General features: G+C 41.1%; 1 protein-coding gene across 1 annotated transcript in view; it reads left to right on the forward strand.

Moving 5' to 3' along the window:
• KIF26A (kinesin family member 26A) overlaps nt 1-19,078 on the forward strand; it is a 94,767-nt gene that overhangs the window by 34,444 nt on the left and 41,245 nt on the right. The window contains exon 3 of the mRNA XM_059474849.1: nt 13,112-13,269. Within this exon, the coding sequence (XP_059330832.1) occupies nt 13,112-13,269 (158 nt within the window). The remainder of the gene's footprint in view (nt 1-13,111; nt 13,270-19,078) is intronic.

Genomic DNA, 19,078 nt, shown 5'->3' on the forward strand with positions numbered 1-19,078 from the left:
GATCTGTATTTTTTATTCATGGTTAGTTCTAATAGTGACAGTAGGGAAATTGTCTGTGGAGAGGAAAAAAAAAGAGATTCCTCTCATCTCCCTCCCTAAACTCACATGTATTACCTTGTTATGTCACTTACAGTTGTGAAAACACTTCTGGGCTGAACGCTGGGGGTCAGAAGTGTAGGACATCGTAAATTTTTAATATGTGTTTGGAGTTCAAGTGTGAAAAATCCATTATATAGATTATAAATTTCTTGAACAGGAACGTGTGTTTGAAGCGTAGTGTGGGTGCTGCTCAAATGAAAATAATAACCATGGGCTTTGGGAGCTGTAAAGAGGAACAGTAATTAAGGATGTGGAGGAAGGTTCACGGAGGGGAAGCCTAGGATTGCAACCAAGGTGCTAAAGGTGAAGATGTAATCAGCTGCTTTACCCAAGTGGCCTGTTGTGAAAAATTACAAAAAATAATCACCAGCAGCAGTGATAAGTTGTCTGAGCAGACAGTGAACACAGTGCAGGGGAGGGAGCTGGTATAACTCTGGGTAAAGCAGCTTATTTGTGCTGGACACCTGACAACTGTAATTAATAAATATTTTTATATTGATGTTTTCAGTTCTTGACCTGACAAGTGACTATAAGGTTACTACTCAAATAAAAAATAACCCATTAGCAGTGCTAAGCACTGCCACCCAGTTTAATGGAAAAGGAGAGGACTGAGGGGAGTTTGGGCTTCCCAGATGTGTTGGAATCTGACTGAGAGGTAGAACATTAAAACCACTGAAAATACCTTGTATGCCTATTAGAAATATCTGCATTTATTGTGTATTGTAGAAAGAAAGAGGTCTTGCTGTATATTTAAAATTGACTGTGTTATTATTATGCAGTGTTATGTGCTGCATAAAAGTGCTAAAGTAGCCATGCCATGTGCTATAAAGACATCTCAGTGAAATAGGGCTTATTTGCAAATTGCTTTTTCTTTCATCTTACACAAAATGAGATCCTCATCACACTGTATTTCTTACTTGAATATGTACAGTTGGCACTGGTTATAAGGCAAAGCATTGTGGCTCCTTGAACACGTACCAATTTGTAAGTGGATTTAAAAATATATTAAAAAAGGCACCATTAAGAAATTGAAAAAGTTGGAGCACTAAAAAGTTTGAAGAGCCTTAAGTAAAACTTCTAAAGCCTATATATGCAAAATTATCAAATGTATGTTCCTGAGAGTATTCAAAAATTTAAATTTAGGTTTGAGCTTATTGCTTGTGTCTGTGAAGTTCAGAGAGGGAGGATTCACCCACAGCACAGCACATGTAAATGGGTGCACAGACTCTGAAGTTAAAGAAGTTGTGTTTATTTGTCTTATGTGAAAAACCTCTGAGTTATTTTAGTCACAATTCAAGCTTTCCTGTAGTTTGAGTAAGTCTTCTGCTTACCCTAATCTAAACCAGATGATTTTGTCTGAGAGTAGTTCAGCCTCTGTTGACTTTCCTTAAAGCCTCTTTGTTTGTTTATAGCAAGGGTGACTTACATTTTGTTTAAAAGATGCAATAAAAAGCTGACTGTGGAAAACAGAACAATGACAAGATTTACTTTCCAGCATTTACTTTTTTTACTTTGATAAATGTCATGCCAAGTGGATTTTTAAATTAATTTTAAAAACCCTACTTGATAGCTTTCTCAGTGACCTTTTATTAATACAATGTGGGAAATATATTTTGTAATGAAACAATTAAAATACAGTACATTGACCATAAATCTTGTCCGTGAGACATATGGATGTCTTTGAGTTTTGGGACATTCCTCAGACTCCACGTAAAACATCTTGATCCTCAAGAAGTCAATGTCAGACAGATGGTGAGGCAGGGACTGCACAGAGGCTCTTCTGTTTTCTCTTTAGCTCCAGTAGTGCTGGTCTCACTGCTTTTGTAGAGGAAGTAAATAAATAAAGGAAAAGAGAGTGGCAAAAAATAAAAAAAAAGTGTTGGTCACTCTCCATAACAAGTCTCGGCAGCAGAAGGAAACCTTTTGGTCCAGGTTACTAAATGCCTTCTCATACTAACCTAATTTATGTTCCTGTGGAAAGCCCTTTGCTGTGGCTGCTGCATGTCAGCTGGGCAGTGATGCCCTGCTTTGGGCTTTGCTGCCTTGCACATGCAGAGGAGGGAGGGGAGCTGTGTGAGGACACACTGCCACTGCCAGGGAGACCCTGCCCCAGCAGCCAGGGAGCAGACTGCCTTGGGAAGAGTTGGCAATTCAGCTTTAAATGTGCAGCTGGAAGCACAGCCCTCTGCTTTGTGTAGTTGATGGGACCTTTGTGCTCTCTTATTCTAGACTGTCCCCAGTGTAGGGTGATAAGGTGAAAATGAGGTTACTTTTTAACATATTTCCAGGTATCAGAGTGATACAGGAAAAATACTGAGTTAAAAGAGGTTATTGGCTACAAGATGGAAATGAGACTTTTCTTGGGCGAGGGTGTGGACTGAATTTCTTTTTATTGTGTTTGACACTTCCACCATAGTGTTGGTTTTACAGTTGTGGGACAGGGTAATCATTTGAGGACTCAGACCCTCTTGTGGCTCAAATTACCACCTGAAAGCAGTTCTTTTGATCTTTCACCCCTCCAGGCTAAGCAGTTGTTGTTACAGCTCTCATGAGGAAACAAGTCCATACATGCCTCTGTTGACAACTGAAGTCAACAGGCAATAATAAGGAATGTTTGCCCAGACTTCACCTGTAACTCATCAGAGATAGATGTAAGACAAGCAGACTTTAGAGATTATGTGGAAATGATAATCCACTGGATTTACCTTTGGCCCACAGTGCATTATCTCATCTGGCAAATGTACATAAGCTACAGAAAATACCCCAAATACTCAAATTTTCTACTCTTGCCTTTGAACTTGTTTCTTTGGCCTTTTCTGTTCACTTTGCTCCCCTCAGCTTCTCTTGCTTCTTGCTGGACCATTTATACTCTGAATTTGCTCCACTACAAATCCTCTGGTGAACTGATAATCAGGGCATCTCATGCCACCCCAGCACTAGAAGCTGCCATACAGGGAAGGTTCATGCTTTTGGCTGAAGCTCAGAAGTGGTGTCATCCAAGATTTGAGAAAGAGCAGCTTTTACAAGGCTACCATTGCAGGGGCTACATGGGTTAAGGGTGGGCTGCAGATGAATAATAATGCCCTTTGGCTTCAGAAGTTAATGCAGCAGAGAAACCAAATAAATTCATGCTGAGCTCAGACCTTAGTTGTATGCAGGAGGGTGGAGGGGAAAGTCTTGCAGTGGTGTCTGTGTAGTGCATGAAAGGAACTGATTTGTACAGCTGTGGTGTGCAGGTAGGATTGCCCAGTTGTTGTCTTGCCTGTGTAGAATGGTATTTGAACATAATCTGTTTTTTTTTTTTTTTTTTTTGTTTTTTTTTTTTTTTTTTTTTTTTTTTTTTTTTTTTTTTTTTTTTTTTTTGGAAACTGCTTTGAATTTGACATTTTCTCAACAGGCTGTTTTCCGGCATGTTCAGGGTGTGGGCCTTCAGATGGTTGAGAGATGTGCACAGTACAAGCATTGGTGAAAACATCTCCTCTTGTTTTGTGGCTGAGCATGGGGCAAAAATTGGTGCTCTTTGTTACTTGCTAGAGTCACTGAAGTGCCCTGCCTGGCAGCTTCTGACAGGAGGTTTAAAAAGCATAAATAGAAAATGATGTATCTATTTTTGTGTTTCAGCACTTAGGAGAGAATTTATGATGTATGGATAGAGTTCATAGATATTTCAAGCATTTCATATGTGTGTGTTTAATGGAATGGATTGCCACTTTAGTGAACATAGCATCAAATCAGCTCTGTTAATTGAAAAAGATTTTTCACATTATTGCTAATGATGTGACACAGTTTTGTTAGAGATGGTGCATAAAATAGCACTACTTCAAGTGACATTAATGTATGCATTTAACTTCCTTTTTTCCCATTTACGTGCATTATTGATTTTATTTCATTGTTGAGCAGCTAATGGATTTATAATTTGAATACAGTGACTGTAATCAATGATGGGATTACTAGACTTATAAATAGAACTTTAAAACTCCGATGAGATAATTTCACAGTGACATTATAGAGAGTGATCTGCCCAACCAGGAAGAATGAGTGGGTGAGGTCCTCCAAAGACAGGCAGGAACAACCTCATGTTCAGAAATCCTGGTCCTCATGAGGGACAACACAGCAGGGCATAAGCAATGTAGGAGGTTCCTGAAATGTGTTAATGATAATTTTCTTCTCCAAATGACAGAAGAGCCAGCGAGGAGAGGTGCTGTGCTGGACCTTGGTTGTGATCAGTGATGCAGAGTCTACCTGGAGCCCTGTAGCCAGGGCTGATTCCAGTTTAATTCATCATATTCATCAATGCCCTGGATGGAGGGACAGTGCTCAGCCTTGGGAAGTTTGCTGAGGAGGAATGGCTGGTACCACAAAGTGTCAGCTGTGTCATCCAGCAAGACCTGGACAGGCTGGATATGTGGATAGAGAGGAACATAATGAAATTCAACCAAAGCAAGTGCAGGGTTCTGCAGCTGGGAAGGTTTAACCCCATGTACCAGTGCAGACCTGGGGGCTGACCTACAGAAAACAGCTCTGGGAGTCCTGGTAGACAGCAAGTTAACCACAAGACAGCACTGCCCTTGTGAACAAGAAGGCCAATGGTATTGAGGGCTGCATCAGGAAGAGCATTGCTGGCAGATCAAGGGAGGGGTGACCTCTGCTCAGCCCTGGGTGAGACCACATCTGGAGTGCTGTGTCCAGTTCTGGGCTCCTCTGTTCCAGAAAGACACAGAGCTCCTGGGGAGGGTCTGTGGCGGGGCTGTGAAGATGGTGAGGGGACTGGAGCATCTCTGCTAAGAGAAAAGGGAGCTGGGCCTGTTAGCCTGGAAAAGAGACAACTGAGTTAACTCCTCTGAATTTGAATGGCTGCTACTATTTCAAATCTGGATGAGTTTGTTCTTTTGTGATACCTTATGCAGAGGAAGAATTTGAAAGGTGCTATAGGCATGAGTCTATAGCTGTGTTTTTGGTGGTGTTAGATAATGGAGCTGCCATTTAGAACTGTCTCTGTTGTGTAATGAAGTTGTTCAAGGTGATGAAGTTGTACAAGGGTCAGGTGGCAGTGGAAGGATAAAGAAGGGGAGAGTGGCCCTTGAGATGCCTTGAGAAAGGTCTAGGTTTAGTTTGTTAATGCAAGGTAGCTGTGTGGACATCCCCTTGAGTCCTATCAGCTTCTTCCTGTGACTCTGAAGTACTGATGGGGGATGTGGGAATAGCACAACCTCCTGTTGCTAGTTATGGTAAGATTCTCTTGAAAAGATTGAATGGGAATGATAAGAACATTAGTAATATCCTGCTGGGTCTCAGCTGCAGCCTGTCTAGCCCAGGGCTGTCTCCAGCAGTGAAGCTGGAAATGGTATTTAGGGAGAGCTGTGGAGCCTGGCTGCTTTCTGCAGTCTGCTCACACTCCCCTGCATGCCCAGTTGGATAATTCACAGGGGGCACATACCTGTCTGTTCCCTTTAGGATCTGTTTAGGGACTTGCTGTTCAGGAATTTATCCAAACCCCTTCTGACCCTGAAACACTCTCTAGCTCCACAGCCTTCTGCATGCCAGCAGGTTCCATGAGTTCACTACCCCAGTGCAAAGAAGTATTGGCTTTCTCCATGACTTTGTAAAACTCAGCCAGGCTGTTCTCAATCTTCCCTTCCCCAAGCAAGAGAAGGCTCCCAGCCTCTTTTATCTCTCCTCCTGGGGCAGCTGCTTTGCACAGTCACACTTGGGAATTTCTTCTGGAATTCCTTATTATTGGCATTTTGTTACTTGAAAGAGCTTTGGGACATCTGCAGGCTTGCAGATTTCACTCTGGTCATGGTGAATCATGTCTGGGTTACATGGCCCCAGCACTGGGGGCAAACAGGGGGGTCAGCAGGAACACCCACCCACAAGGAGAGTGTCATCTGCACAGCTCTATCCCTAATTTGGGACCTTGGTGTCCTTCAGCAGTGATTCCAATGATCACAGCTGTCCTTGTCTTTGCAAACCTAATGCTGTTTCATGAGCTTGCCTGTAACTGAGCCTTGTCTCTAAATATGGGTGTAATAAAGAGCCAGTTTTCCCTTCACATAATGAGGGCTTGTACCTCTTCAAGAGAGCTGCTAGTCAGTGGGTGCCTTCCATGTGGTAGCTGTCAGGCAAATTGATCCCAAGGGATGTTCTTTTTAAAGCAGCTACATCTAATATATAAGCAGCTCAAGTGTGATTGAGATAGAAATTAAATATGACAATCTCTGTCCACCTTTGCTTTATTTGGTGACATTGTATGTCAATCATTATAACAATACAGTGATTTTAATGAAATTGGGAACATGGTAATTTCTTTTGCTGAATAGAGAGTGATCAAGATATGGTGACATTTTTGTTGAGTTGCCCAAATCATTGAGAAATGCTGTTGTGGAGTCAGGGAGGTGAAACAAGTTCTCCCATTTCAAGGCTCCGCATGTCTCCTGTGTTTAGTGGCTGCTAGAAACACATCTAGCCCATGGAAGTCAGTCCTAATGGAAAAACATTTGTCTTGTTGTAGGAAACCCAATCCTGAAATGACAGAAATTTGCATTATTATCAACCTGTTAATGAATTCCTTTGCTTGCTCTTATCAGCCTTTGACAAAAAGCAGGGATTTTTACTGTATATTTGTCCATTTGAAGCAATACCCAGGGAAGTACACAGCTAGATTTCTTGGCTTTGGAGGCTGTAGCTATTGTAATAGAAGTCAACAGGGAGGGCTCTGGGCAACACTTTCTGATGCTTGCCTAGAGGCATTAGAAGAAACAGTTCCCTCTAGCCTGGCTGTTTTAAATGCAGTGCACATGAAAAGTCCTGATTTGAGAGTGTTAATGTGCAGCAGGATCAGTGTCCTTGTGGTAGCTCATTTCATGCCCTCCTGACTTTCCAGGTGGTGGGTTTGCATGTGCAGATAGGAGTGTGTTGTTCATGTCTGGTGGTCAGGTTGCTGTGAAAAGGGAAAGAAAAAAGAGCATTTCTTGCGGTGTCTTTGGTATGGGTGTCCTGAATGGCTGAAATGTGAAGGAATTGTTCTGTCACTGCCTGCTGACATCTTTCCACTAGCAGAGCCTTGCCTGCAGGGATTGCCCACATTCTCAATCTGAAGGAAGGAAGAATGACCTTTCATTTTGTAGATTGAGGCCTGCTCAGAACCTAATAAATTTTTCAAGGACCAGGTAGCATGGTTTAGGAGAGATCTGGGTCAGATTGAAATAAAATCCTTAGTCAGAAGGGAGAAGCTACTGATTCTCCATCCTGGTACTGCCAAGGATGCCTGTGCTCGATGAAGCTGGGTGTGTGCCCTGCCCAAAATGTTATCTCCTTTCTTCATGGAGCACAGGCTGCTAATGATTCTTGGTGGTAAAGATCCAAACCTTAAACCTGCTTTAATTATTTCAAAAAGCAAGTGCTCCGGAGTTGCCTTTGGATTGCCTATATTACTTTCCAGTCTGTGACAGCAGATGGGCCTCCTCTTTCTATTTAATTCTCCTTCTCTATAATTTTTCTCCTTCTGCCTCATCTTCAGAGATTGATCATAAGCCAGGCATTAGCAACTCTTGTAGCTGAAAAACCTTCTTTGAGAGAAGGGACATCATGCTTTGCAATTGATTTACTTTGAACATGAGATGAATATAAAAGTCTGAAACTACAGGTTGAGGCATTCCTGTTACCACATCCCAGCTGCAGGTTATAAATGACTGCAGCAGTGTATTGTAGTTATAAAATGCCCTGCTTATTTTGTAATGAGCCCTGGCAGAAGCAATGCCAAGTGGCAGTAAAAAGTTTATCCAGAATACGTTTCAGTTCAGCCTGGCATATGCTGCCCTGTTAACTTTATGTGGTGCTCGTCAGTCAGGAGGAGACTTTTCTCACAGGAGATGCATGCAGGACTTGCCCACGCTTATGGGAAAGAAGGGTTTATAGTGTGAGCATTACCCAGCTCCACATTTACGTCACATTTGTTCCAGTCAGTGCTAGTAGGTCATAAGAGCCTTTTTTTACATGAATCATTTAGGTGGAAAATTATTGTTTTATCATATATAAACAGTAGGCTTAATATTTTGCAAAATCGTTACATCAGGCAGTTGTTACAGTTTAATTGACTGTGATGTTCTAGGCAGAAAGGGGAAAATAGGAAGTTAGAGCAAATTCTCAAAATCCTCTGTCTGCCTGCTAGTCAGAAACGGGTAAAAAAAGTTAGAAAAAATTAGGGGGAAAAAATCACCAGTACAGATTCAGGCTGTCCCAGAGCACTTAGTGCTTCACCTGCACTGCCCTGTTAAATGCTTTCATTATGGGACCAATTTTTTTGAATTAAAATAAATTACATTCAGTTGTGATTCTGATAAACAGATGTGTGTTAGATTCATAGAGGCTCATGTAATTTTCTTCATTCCCTCATTAGTGATTCTGTTCTCAATACTCTTTTGTAGCTCTATCCAAACTTCTGGTTTTCTTCTGCCATGACAGTATTATCCTGGGACTGATCTATTTTTATAGGTTTTTATAGTCCTGTGTTTTCCTTTCCTGTCACCAGACACATATTTTGCATGCATTTCAGAGACCTCGTTTGGCGTTTTGGATTCCTGGACATTCTCTGAACAAAGGTCAATGTCCAGAGAATGGAAATATTCAGAAAACTGGAAACATTATGGCTTAGTTTTTGGCTCTGCACTTCAAATGTGTAAAGAGCTTGTTAGAGTTGTAATTGTCCTTTGGATGGTAATGGCCAGACAAAGTCCTGTGGATCTGGAAATTTCATCTGGGGCCAACTTCTTTATAGTGTAATTTTGGACTAGTCTGACTTGCTTCAGCCTGAGCAGATGTTTCCTGCCACCTAGTCACAGCAGTGAGCTCGTGTGCTGGGAATCAGGGATGGGGCAGGGGTGCCCCTCTTCTGCCCAGGACACTTCCACCACCACAGCCTGGGGATGCCAGGTCACCTCCATCTCATGCTGCCCTTGCCCCTGGCATTTGGCCCTCTCAGCTGGGATCAGCTCATGCTGTACCTGCTTGTTGTGTCCCTGCCAGCTTCAGCTGTGTGTGTGGATGCTGCCAGCTGGGACTGCAGTGTGGCTGACTTGCCCCATGTCCTCAGGATGGGTGCTGGGCCCTGGACCCAAAGCCCTCCTGTCCATGGCACAGGCAGTGACACGAAGCACCAAGACATTGCTCATTCCTGCACGTGCAGAATGCTTGGTGTGACATTTTCAAATGTCATCCTTGCTGTGCTCTTACTGGTGCCAATTTTCATGTGGCTTTGGACGGAGTGGAGGGAAGGGGTCCTATAGAGCAGTTTTGGAAATCCTTCCTTTTGAGGTCAGCATCTTTCCAAAGGGTTTTTGGTTTTTTCCAATGGCTTTTGTCCAGCAAATATTTTCATAGAAAATTGAAACAAACATTACTCTCTGGATGTGGAGCCCTATGACATTTTAAATATTCAGTGTAGTCAGTAACATTTTGTAGTGACAAGGTTGTGCTTTCTATATTTGATCATTAATGATTTATGAAAATTCATTAGATGGAGAAGCACAGCTCCCTCTCAGCTGCAGTCTGGAGCCTTCTCTCTGTGCTGAGTTGAATACTTGGAAAAGTCAAAAGTTGCTCAAATTCCTCTAAAAAATTCTGTTTTCCACACACAGTCCTCAGAAAAATATTTGTTGAGATGAGGGAGGTGCATTTAGTTTAAAAAAAAAAATAAATTCCCCTTTCTTTTTTTGTGGTGAGGCACACTGGAGTGTCCAGGCCCAGGAGGGTCCCATTAGTTGCCTTTAGTTTTCTTGCCTCAGGGTAAATGACCTGGACCTGACAAATTTCCTCATACCTGAGCCTTCCTCATCACCTGAGGAGGTAACTTCTCAGAGAGAGCTGCATGTGGCTGTGCTGGAAAATCCTGTCACCTTTGGATGGTGCAAACAGTCCTTGAAATGAATCCTAAACTTGGAAGAACTTTTGTTGTTTTTCAACTTCTCATCCTGCAGCAAAACTGATGTTACCTCTGTGTTTAATATTAATTGGGTAGTTGAAGACAATAAAAATTATATGGGGTGTCTTCTGCAGTAGTCTTCTGATAGTTTTATCTTGTATACCTTCACTTTTTGTTCCTTTACAAGAATCAGTGCCTTCTTATTGGCTTCCCCTCATCCTCTTTTTATGTTCGCACAAAATTCAGAATAAAACTTACAGAAAAAGAAATTACAGTATGAGTTTTCAAATGTGTTTAATGTGGGAATAGCAATTTATTCAACTTAGATACGTTGCTTTGGAAAGCATATTAACCATCTGCCATCTGAAATATCAGGTTTGATTTGGGTATTTCAAGTTACATGCCTGATATGTCCACAATCATCAGTCTCTTAGAAATGTAGGCTTTTAACTTCTCATAGAAATAAAAAAGTGGTGTAAAAGGAATGTGTGTTACACGTGGCTTATATTTTTAAATGCGAATAGCTTTTACAGGAATTGATCTATTAACAGATTCCAGTCAGTTCTTACAAGTCTATTACACTTTGCTGTAAAATGCAATGAAGTTTTGTGCTAACTCTAAAGATTTCATATTTAGCTTTAGCTCATACCATCATTTAGATTATACATTAATTAGTGTGATTGGTTAGAAACCTGTTGCTCTTCCTGTCTTTTTTTCAAAATGTTGCTTGAACACAATTTTCTTTATGTCAAGGTCTCTTGTCTAGTATAACCCTTGTTGAAAGTGAGTGAAAAAATTTGTCTTGGGAATTCGACTTGAGCCTGTAATTTTGAATCTGAGACAGCAGTTTCTGTGGCAGAGGGTTATGGTTGTGTCCCTGACAGAACCTGGGCACGTTTCAGACACAGATGTTCTCCTGCCAGGGATTGCAGGTTGGGTCCTCCTCTTGCTGGCCACCCTGCCACTGTCACTGAGCATGTGGGCCACAGTCCCTGCTGTGCCCCTCTGTGGGCTCCATGTGCTGCCTCCAGAGGCTGTGGTGTAGATTTTTTTACTTTGTAAATTACTGAAGCCGTATAAGCTCATCTTGCTGTCAGCACTTTGTGCCAGTTCACGTAACTCTGAATTTCAGATGTCATGCTGGATTTTACCCACCTGCATGTTGTTCCACGTGCCATATTCTTTCTGTGACTGGTACAGGTCAAGACCGCACATTTGTTGCTTCAGTGCATTAATGATCAAATACCTGCTTTATCGACCGCCTCAGGGTTCATTACTCCATCACTTAGTTATAAGCAATTAACCACGAGTGGATCTGATCCTTTTCCAAGCTTCTCTGTTCCTGGCTGTCATTGCCAGTAGATCATGGATAGGATGGACAGACAAACTCCTTTTTTAAAGTACTTTTTCCTTCCACACCATTTCTTTTGTGCCTGTCTTAATCTCTAGCAGTGCTTGGTCTTTCTGTTTTCATCACAGAGAAATCTGATCTCATGAGATTCCTGTATTACAAAGTGAAGGGTTTTGCAGAGGGCCGTTCAAAGTTTCCAGGTTGGCTTCTAGCATGAGTAGCTTCACTAGGATTAAGTCAATCTGCATGAATGAATTTTGTGTCTCAGCCTCAGATCTCTTTGGTCAGCTCTATAAAAGTCCTTTTTTAGGTGTAGCACTCTATGCTAAAGCATTACTCAGCCACTCCATAATACTGATAATAGTACTGATCTTGAAAGAACAGACCTTCAAAAGAGCTGGGTACACTTTTTTCTTCTTGACTTTGTTAGGAACTGGGAATACAGCACTCACCCTATAGGAATGAGTCCAGATGAAACTCCGGACAGGCTTTCATGCACCAGTTGAGCATTACTTGGTTGGCAAAGTTTTTTTCCTTGGTACCTAATAACCAGGTTGCCTCAGTTCTCATGAGAAAATCTCTATTTGTATTGTCAGTGTATGAGAAAATTGAGGGTGTGTATGTAACTGGGAGTGCCCCATTGCCATGTCTGCATATCTATAGTTGTAAAACATGATCTATGGCAGCTCAAAATTTAAAATTTGGTGGCATCCTAGGAAGTACCTAATTGTGCTTGCGCTTCATTACAAGGCTGTCTCCTTTCCTGGAATCTGTTTTAGCTAATTAGCTGGAAATGTCAAAGTAGTATTTCAGATGACAGAAACATCATATATTATCATACATGAAGCAATTAACTCTTTTGACAAATATTTATTGTGGTGTCATCTTTAATTAAATCCTCAGGACTCCCAGACAGAGAGCAGGTTCTTCCGAAAAGGAGCCTTCCCAGCACTGTCAATGAGCATTTGACTGATGGAGCTTAATTGAACTCAGTACTTGAAAGAGTTAGTGGCCTAAACATAAAGATATAAACCTGACACAATTTCACAATACAGATGTCTGAAATTTTGACAAAATCTCAAAACAATTACCTCCTTCCAAACTGTGTCTCAGACATTGCAAATGCTCTATGCTGGAGAAGATGCATCTCCAGTCTCTCCTGTTCTTCCACTAGAATGGTTTGCAGGAGAAAAGTGCTGTACAGTTGTGCCGCTAAGAAAAATAATACTGAAAAACAGGGCTGTATATATTTTTCTAAAAAAATCAATTTTCTTTTATTTAGTTCTTGGGGTTATTCATGTGGAAACATATTACAAGTGTGACTGTTTGGTTAGTTCCTCTTAAACAGATAGGTCTTGTAGGTGATGTGCCACTGAGAAATAATTCTTGACAGTCATAACTGAGCCAGATAAACAGTTCTGCTTGCTCCCAAATAGCACTGTAAGACAAAAGGGTTCTGCTTATCGTTTTGCATTTCTTCATGCCTGTCAAACTGTTTAACTGTGCATTACTCCTCACAAAGGTTCTATGTTTTTCTGCTCCTCCACTCTGGTCATGGTTTTTACTTTCTCTGTTGCTGAACCTCCTGTGGTACACTTGTCCACCTGTATCACTCCCCACCTTCCGCTGATCTTCGCCTTCACCCTCGCAGAGTCGCTTTGGAAGCGCTGTGTGGAATTTTTCCCCGTCCTGGCCATGTATTGAAGTGTGCTAACCTGTGCATATGTTTTTATTTTTATCAGGGAGAAGCAGCAGCAGAAAGTGGCCGAGATGTTCCCAGTGCTCAGCTCGGCCCAGGGCAGCCCAGCTCCGACCCCGCGGGCCCGGCGGCGCCCCAGAGCGCGGTGGCTCCGGCCGCGGTCTCGGCAGGTACCTCGGCTGCTGCTTCCTTCTTCATAAGGTAGTTCCTCTTTTCCTGCTTTCCACAACTGCTCGTGGGTCCTCAGACAGCTGGGAAATGTTATTCAGACTTTGCCAAGGTGCTGGTTGCTGAGGGGTGGAGTTGGTGCCTTGGTCATGGCTGTGGCTTTCTGCTGCCGCTGGAGAGCAGGGATGGGATGGGGACACCCCGATTCTCTCTCTGGAGACCTGGAACCTCTATTGACCAAAAACCCAAGGAAACCTGTGTTGGGCTTTGTCTAGTCCTTAATGGCCAAAAACCCAAGGAAACGCGTGTTGGGCTTTGTCTAGTCCTTAATGGCCAAAAACCCAAGGAAACCTGTGTTGGGCTTTTTCTAGTCCTTAATGACCCTCTTCACCACAAGTCTGCTGTTCTGTAGGTTTCCTTGGGGCAAAAGCTGAAGTAACAAGTTTTTTTTCTCTCAGATCTAGATTTAAAAAAGGTATTTTTTTATGCAGTAGCATGGCCTGTATGTCCCAATAAAAGTTTTTCCATGGTTGGTAGAAACAGTTAAAGCAGTTTGACGTTCTTTTAGCAATAGCCCACAACAATCTTTTTTTTTTTTTTTTTTTCCCTGTTCTGGTGTCTTATAAAAAAATGTTAGTTTTGTTTGGATGTTTGTTGTAATTAGCAATGTTGATTAAATGTAATACACTGTCAAGCAGATGGTACTTAAAACAACAAAACTCAGGGCTTTGTACTTGCATTCCAACTCCTTTTTTAATTCTGAGCTGAACATATTTTGAGACAATATTGAAAAGCGTATGTCTATGAATGGCACTAAAGTAAAATTTATGCATTGAGAATCCCTCGTAGAATGTAATTACAATGGTAATTGTATTGTTTCCTTTTCATTGGTCTTTAAGATGTGTTATACCATTAAATAAATTATGTTTACTATAAGTTACAATCTGACCTCAGAATGAGCTTGACTTTCAAAGTTCTGTTTTTTTAAAAGAATGTGGTACAATGATTTGAAATGTCAAATGCCTGAGTGTCACAGTCTGTCTGTACACTGGAGGTTGGGAAATGACTGCCCCAAGAGCACTGTGTGCAAGTTAGGGGATTGTCTCTGTGCTGAGGGTTTAAATGAACACAGAGCAGTGGTGGCCTGCAGAGGATGATTTGTTTCATTCAAACACAGGTATCTGAAATAATCAGTGGGAATGGAAAAGAAAGGTAAAGGGAGAAGCTCAGACATCTCTTTTCTTGTTTAGTTGCCTAAGCAAGGACAGATGCATCTTTTCCAAAGTATTTAGATGGGATGGAGCACAGCTTTTGTTACTGTATTTCATATTGTGGGTATGATTTTAGCTTAATCTACTTTGGATTTATTTCAGTGTTAATTTGTATGTCATAAGAAAATGCAAAGATTTTTCTCTTTCACTGGGGAAGCCAGAAAATAAAATACCTTCCTTGAAACAAAGAAATCAGTGTCTAATAGTATAAAATAAGACCCAAAATATTTTCTCTCAGTGATGCTTTTGTCACTGGTCAGCAAAACTCAGTTCTGTTTTTATTGTGAAGTGAGTGTCATTGACTTAATTCAAAGATTCTTGAAGTCAGCAGCAAGACTGCAAATGACATCACTGTATGTTGGATCAGGCCCTAATTGCTTCTCATGAATCTGTCTTTGTCTTGAGTGAATCAGAATTTTATAGCTTTAGCAGCTCTGTGCTAGCTAAAACATTTTAAAACCCCATTAGTACATTGCTTATTCCCTACCCATGTTTCCTATATTCAAAATTGATTCTCTTGAATTTTTCAACTGATGGACAGAGCTGATGGAAATTTTTGCGCACAAAGCACTTCTGTTTCTTATTCTGTTCTTGTTGAAACACAAGAAAAAGAATATCTCACAATGATTTTGTGGGGGAGAGAGATCCATCATTGGTCCCTGGCACTTGTAGATAGGTTGAGCAGACTCTCAGATGGGTACAAGGGCATGGCCAGGCTGCTCCCCCAACTTTGGGAATAACCTCAGGAGAGGTTTCTGTTATTCCTTCTCTTTTGACTCTTCTGCCATTGGGACCTTAATGGATCAAAGTCTCCATGCTGAGTCCTCCACCCTCAAGCCATGCAGTTTTCTCAGCAGGAGGGGAAGGGAAGAGGAAGAAATCTTCAAGGGTGAGTGAGAGATGATACAGATACTGGCAGAAATGGCTTATCCAGGAACCACAGATATTAGGATATCCCCACTTTGGGGGGTTTTGTTCAGTAAATTGGCACTCAGGCTCCTTTGCTTCAACTCTCCCACTCCTGTCTCCTTCCCTTTGCACCATCCAGCCTTGAGCTTGTTGAGGAAGGTCATCCCTGCCTTGACTCTTGCAGCAGCATTCACTTCTCCCTCCTTCATCTGTCTGTTCAGCTAATCCTCTCTCCAGAAGCACCTGGAGATGAAAGAAGAGTCATGGCTGAAGTGTCATGCTGTAGTCCCCATTCATTGTATTTGCTGATTTTTTTTCTGTACTGAAACTCCTCAGCCACTTGAAATCTGAACTTCATAGCAAGGCCAGTGTGTTACTCACGTTATGCAGAGACTGGCAGATTTTGTTTTGTTCTCTACTGGAATAAATGCAGTTAATATATCGATAGTCACACAGACACACATATATTTAATTTTTGGAAGCCATTGGCCTCTCTTTGACCAAGTCTTCTGAGGACCTTCAACTGTTTACATCCTCCTTTTGCAAGAGATGCTGTGGTTGAAACTTTGGCTTGTTAAAAGGGCTGTTTTGCCTTAGGAATAAAATTTCTAGGCAAAAATATGCCTACATGTTAATGTTCACTGTATTTGGGTGCAGGGTTAGTTACTTTGGAAGAAAAAGACTTCATAGGGTGCTTGTGGAAACTGCATCTGTGATTTCCTGAGCCACAGCAACACTAGATACGTTTGGTTTTTTTTCCCACATTAATAAAGTATTCCAATCTTATTTTTCATGAAACAGCATTCACTGTGTTTGTACAGGTCCTAGCACAACCAACTTTTTGGTTGGGACATGGTTTCCTGGCCACATAAAAATGCCTTTTTCACATTAAAACTGGAGTTTCTGTTTGCTGAAATAACACCCTTATACTCTTGCTTGTGGACTGTTTTGTGCCTGGGAAGGGAGATCCATGCTGGATTTGTTGGTTTGGTTTTTTACTCCAGTTTGTTCCTTGATGAGAATCAGTTTTGTATTTGTAAGGTCACAAACTCTGAAGACAGGACAGAGAGTTCATGTCCTCACTTGGAAAAGTTTAGCTAAGAGATGCCACAAAAAGGATACCTGGGCATAAGAGGTCCCCATGGTTAAAATGAGTATCTTTAAGATATTCTTTGCAGGGAATGCACTGATTTTTTAATATGTGCAGCCCAAATCTACATATTCATCCAAAGCTCTTTCTCATTTGAATGTCATATTTAATTTCTTCAAGCTTAATTATGTTCTGCTTAAAAAAAAAAAAAGTATTTTATTCATTACCAAGAAATGCAGAGAAGCACTAAGTATTCAAAATCAAAGCCAAATATTAAAGACAGCAGACAGAAGCGTATTAAGAAATTAAATCAGTTTTAAGCTTTTTTCCTCACTGTGATCTGTCACAGAAGGAGGAAGGCTTTGATTAACATCTGACTGTGTCATGCAAGCAAATTGCCAGACATTACTCAGTGGTTGTGTTACCAGAGGATTTAGCAGAAAATGGAGATTCTCAGTAGGTCACTGGCAGAACGAGAGAGCCAGGGCAAAAAGCACAGCTTATGGATGCCTGTGAAGAGACTTCCAGTTCACCCTTACATTTCAAGAGAAGTTTATTCTTGCATTCTTCAGATTTAAGAAGAATGCAGCTGGCTTTGTCCCTTGGTGGGGCATGAACTGTGCCTTGCCTAGTGCTCTGCACTTTACACCTGTTTCCAGGTGGGTTTTTTGTATAAGGAACCTGAACAAACTTTATATTACTAAGGGAAAATATGTGAGATAGTTGTAGGACCCTTCTGTGGGCTGTGCTTGCAGCTAAGTAAATATTGGCATATTTTGTTATAAAGCTTTATAGCAAAGTTGGGGTTTCTTGTCACGCGAACATGGGGGGAAGACAGGAAATGGTGAAAAAAATCAGGCAGGAGAAGGGCAGCAAGGAGGAGAATGGGCATGCACTTGGGAAGAGGTTAATGGGCTCTGTGACAAAAGAGAAAATACCACTCCCTTGGGAGAAGAATCCAGACCCCCAATAAATCGGAGCTGTCACCATTAACGTGCCGTTTCCGTGCTGGTGACAGTGGTGGCAGCAGTGGCTGTGCAGCTGGGTGGGGGGGTGGTGTTTGTGGTGTTTTTACCTGCCCTCGGTGCACAAGCTCGAAGGAAGATTTGAGCAGTGACAGGGCAGTGAGGAGGAATTAAAACTGTTTAGAAGAAAATAGGTATCTAAGCTAGCAACCCTGAGCAGCACTGAGCAGAAGACAAACTGCATTAAGTCCCTCTTCTGAAATTCTCACCTTGTTTGATGTTGATCTTTTCAAATTGGTTTGCATTTGCTGCTGTGGGACTGCTGCCTTTGAAATAGGGAAATAACTGTATAGTTGAAACTCCTTTCCCTTGTATCCACCTGCTTTGGTTTGAAAAGTTAATCTTCCAAACATAGCACTCACTAGTTTTCAGGTTTCTAAATTATTTGCGATGTTGCTGGGCTTTGCAGAATTAAAACCATTTAAAATAATAAATCCAGGGAATCACAGTGGTGAATCACACCCATTATCTTTCCTCTCTCATCATCCTCCTGCATGTTTGGAAAAGCTGTGTCAATTTAGGCATGATATAAAACATTGCATATGATATGCTTTTTGAAAGCAGATTTTCTTAACAAAATATACAATCTCTGAGTAATGTAATTGAACATCTGAAGAGTTAAAATAAGCATAGTTGTCTTTTACTGGAGTCAGGATATTCCATCATATTTTAATGCCTGTGAATTTGGATTAAAGAATCTAATTATTCACTAATGAGCAGTAATGGTACATATAAACTAAGGGTCACTATCCTATTACAGGCACCTGATGGTTCACTGATAAGCATTTGGTCATTAGATTGACCATAAAATACAGTCAATAATTGAGGTTACTCATAGAGCAGACACCTTATCAGCTTTAGGCATGGTGGGACAGCTTGTCAGTACTCTGTGTCCTGATTGTGCTGTGACTGAGCATATGATTAGGGTATTGAAGCAGTTTGTATCTAATGAAACTGCAGGAAAGGCATAGCAATATTAGCACAACCACTAAATGACTAATGTGTTTTTGTTCCAAGCCTTAGACACTTCAATTAGTTCCAATAAGCTCTGATCTAGTGTAGTGGTAGGCAGAGAATTCAGATATTTTATGTACAAGCTTTCATTATACTAGTCAAAATTTGTAACATTTTAGTGGACAGATGAAATCTGTGTGGCTTTGAATAAGAAATGGTGGAAATAATAAAGCTTGTCTTTACTGGTTTTACTTCATTTTTTTCAGTTTTATTTTTGCATCTTTTAAAGGTTGTATACTGAGACAATGCCTCAGTGCCTGATTTAAAAGATGAAGCTGCTGGCAGCAAATTAGATGTCCACATTTTGCTTTAAAGTCCATTCATGCAGTTCATGTAGGCTTGTGCCTATAGATCTAAACTTAGAATGTGTTCTTTAGCATTTTGTACCATATGGAACATTAGTCAAATAGTCCCATCTTGAAAGCTTTTGTAGAGATATTGATTTTGCTGTGCTTCAAACTGTTGCAAAGAAAATAACCTCAGAACCTATTCTTTTATGATTTTTTTTCCTTGAGGATGCCTTAACTTTCATA

Source organism: Ammospiza nelsoni, chromosome 6, assembly GCF_027579445.1.
Source record: "Ammospiza nelsoni isolate bAmmNel1 chromosome 6, bAmmNel1.pri, whole genome shotgun sequence".
NCBI classification, from domain to species: Eukaryota; Metazoa; Chordata; class Aves; order Passeriformes; family Passerellidae; genus Ammospiza; species Ammospiza nelsoni.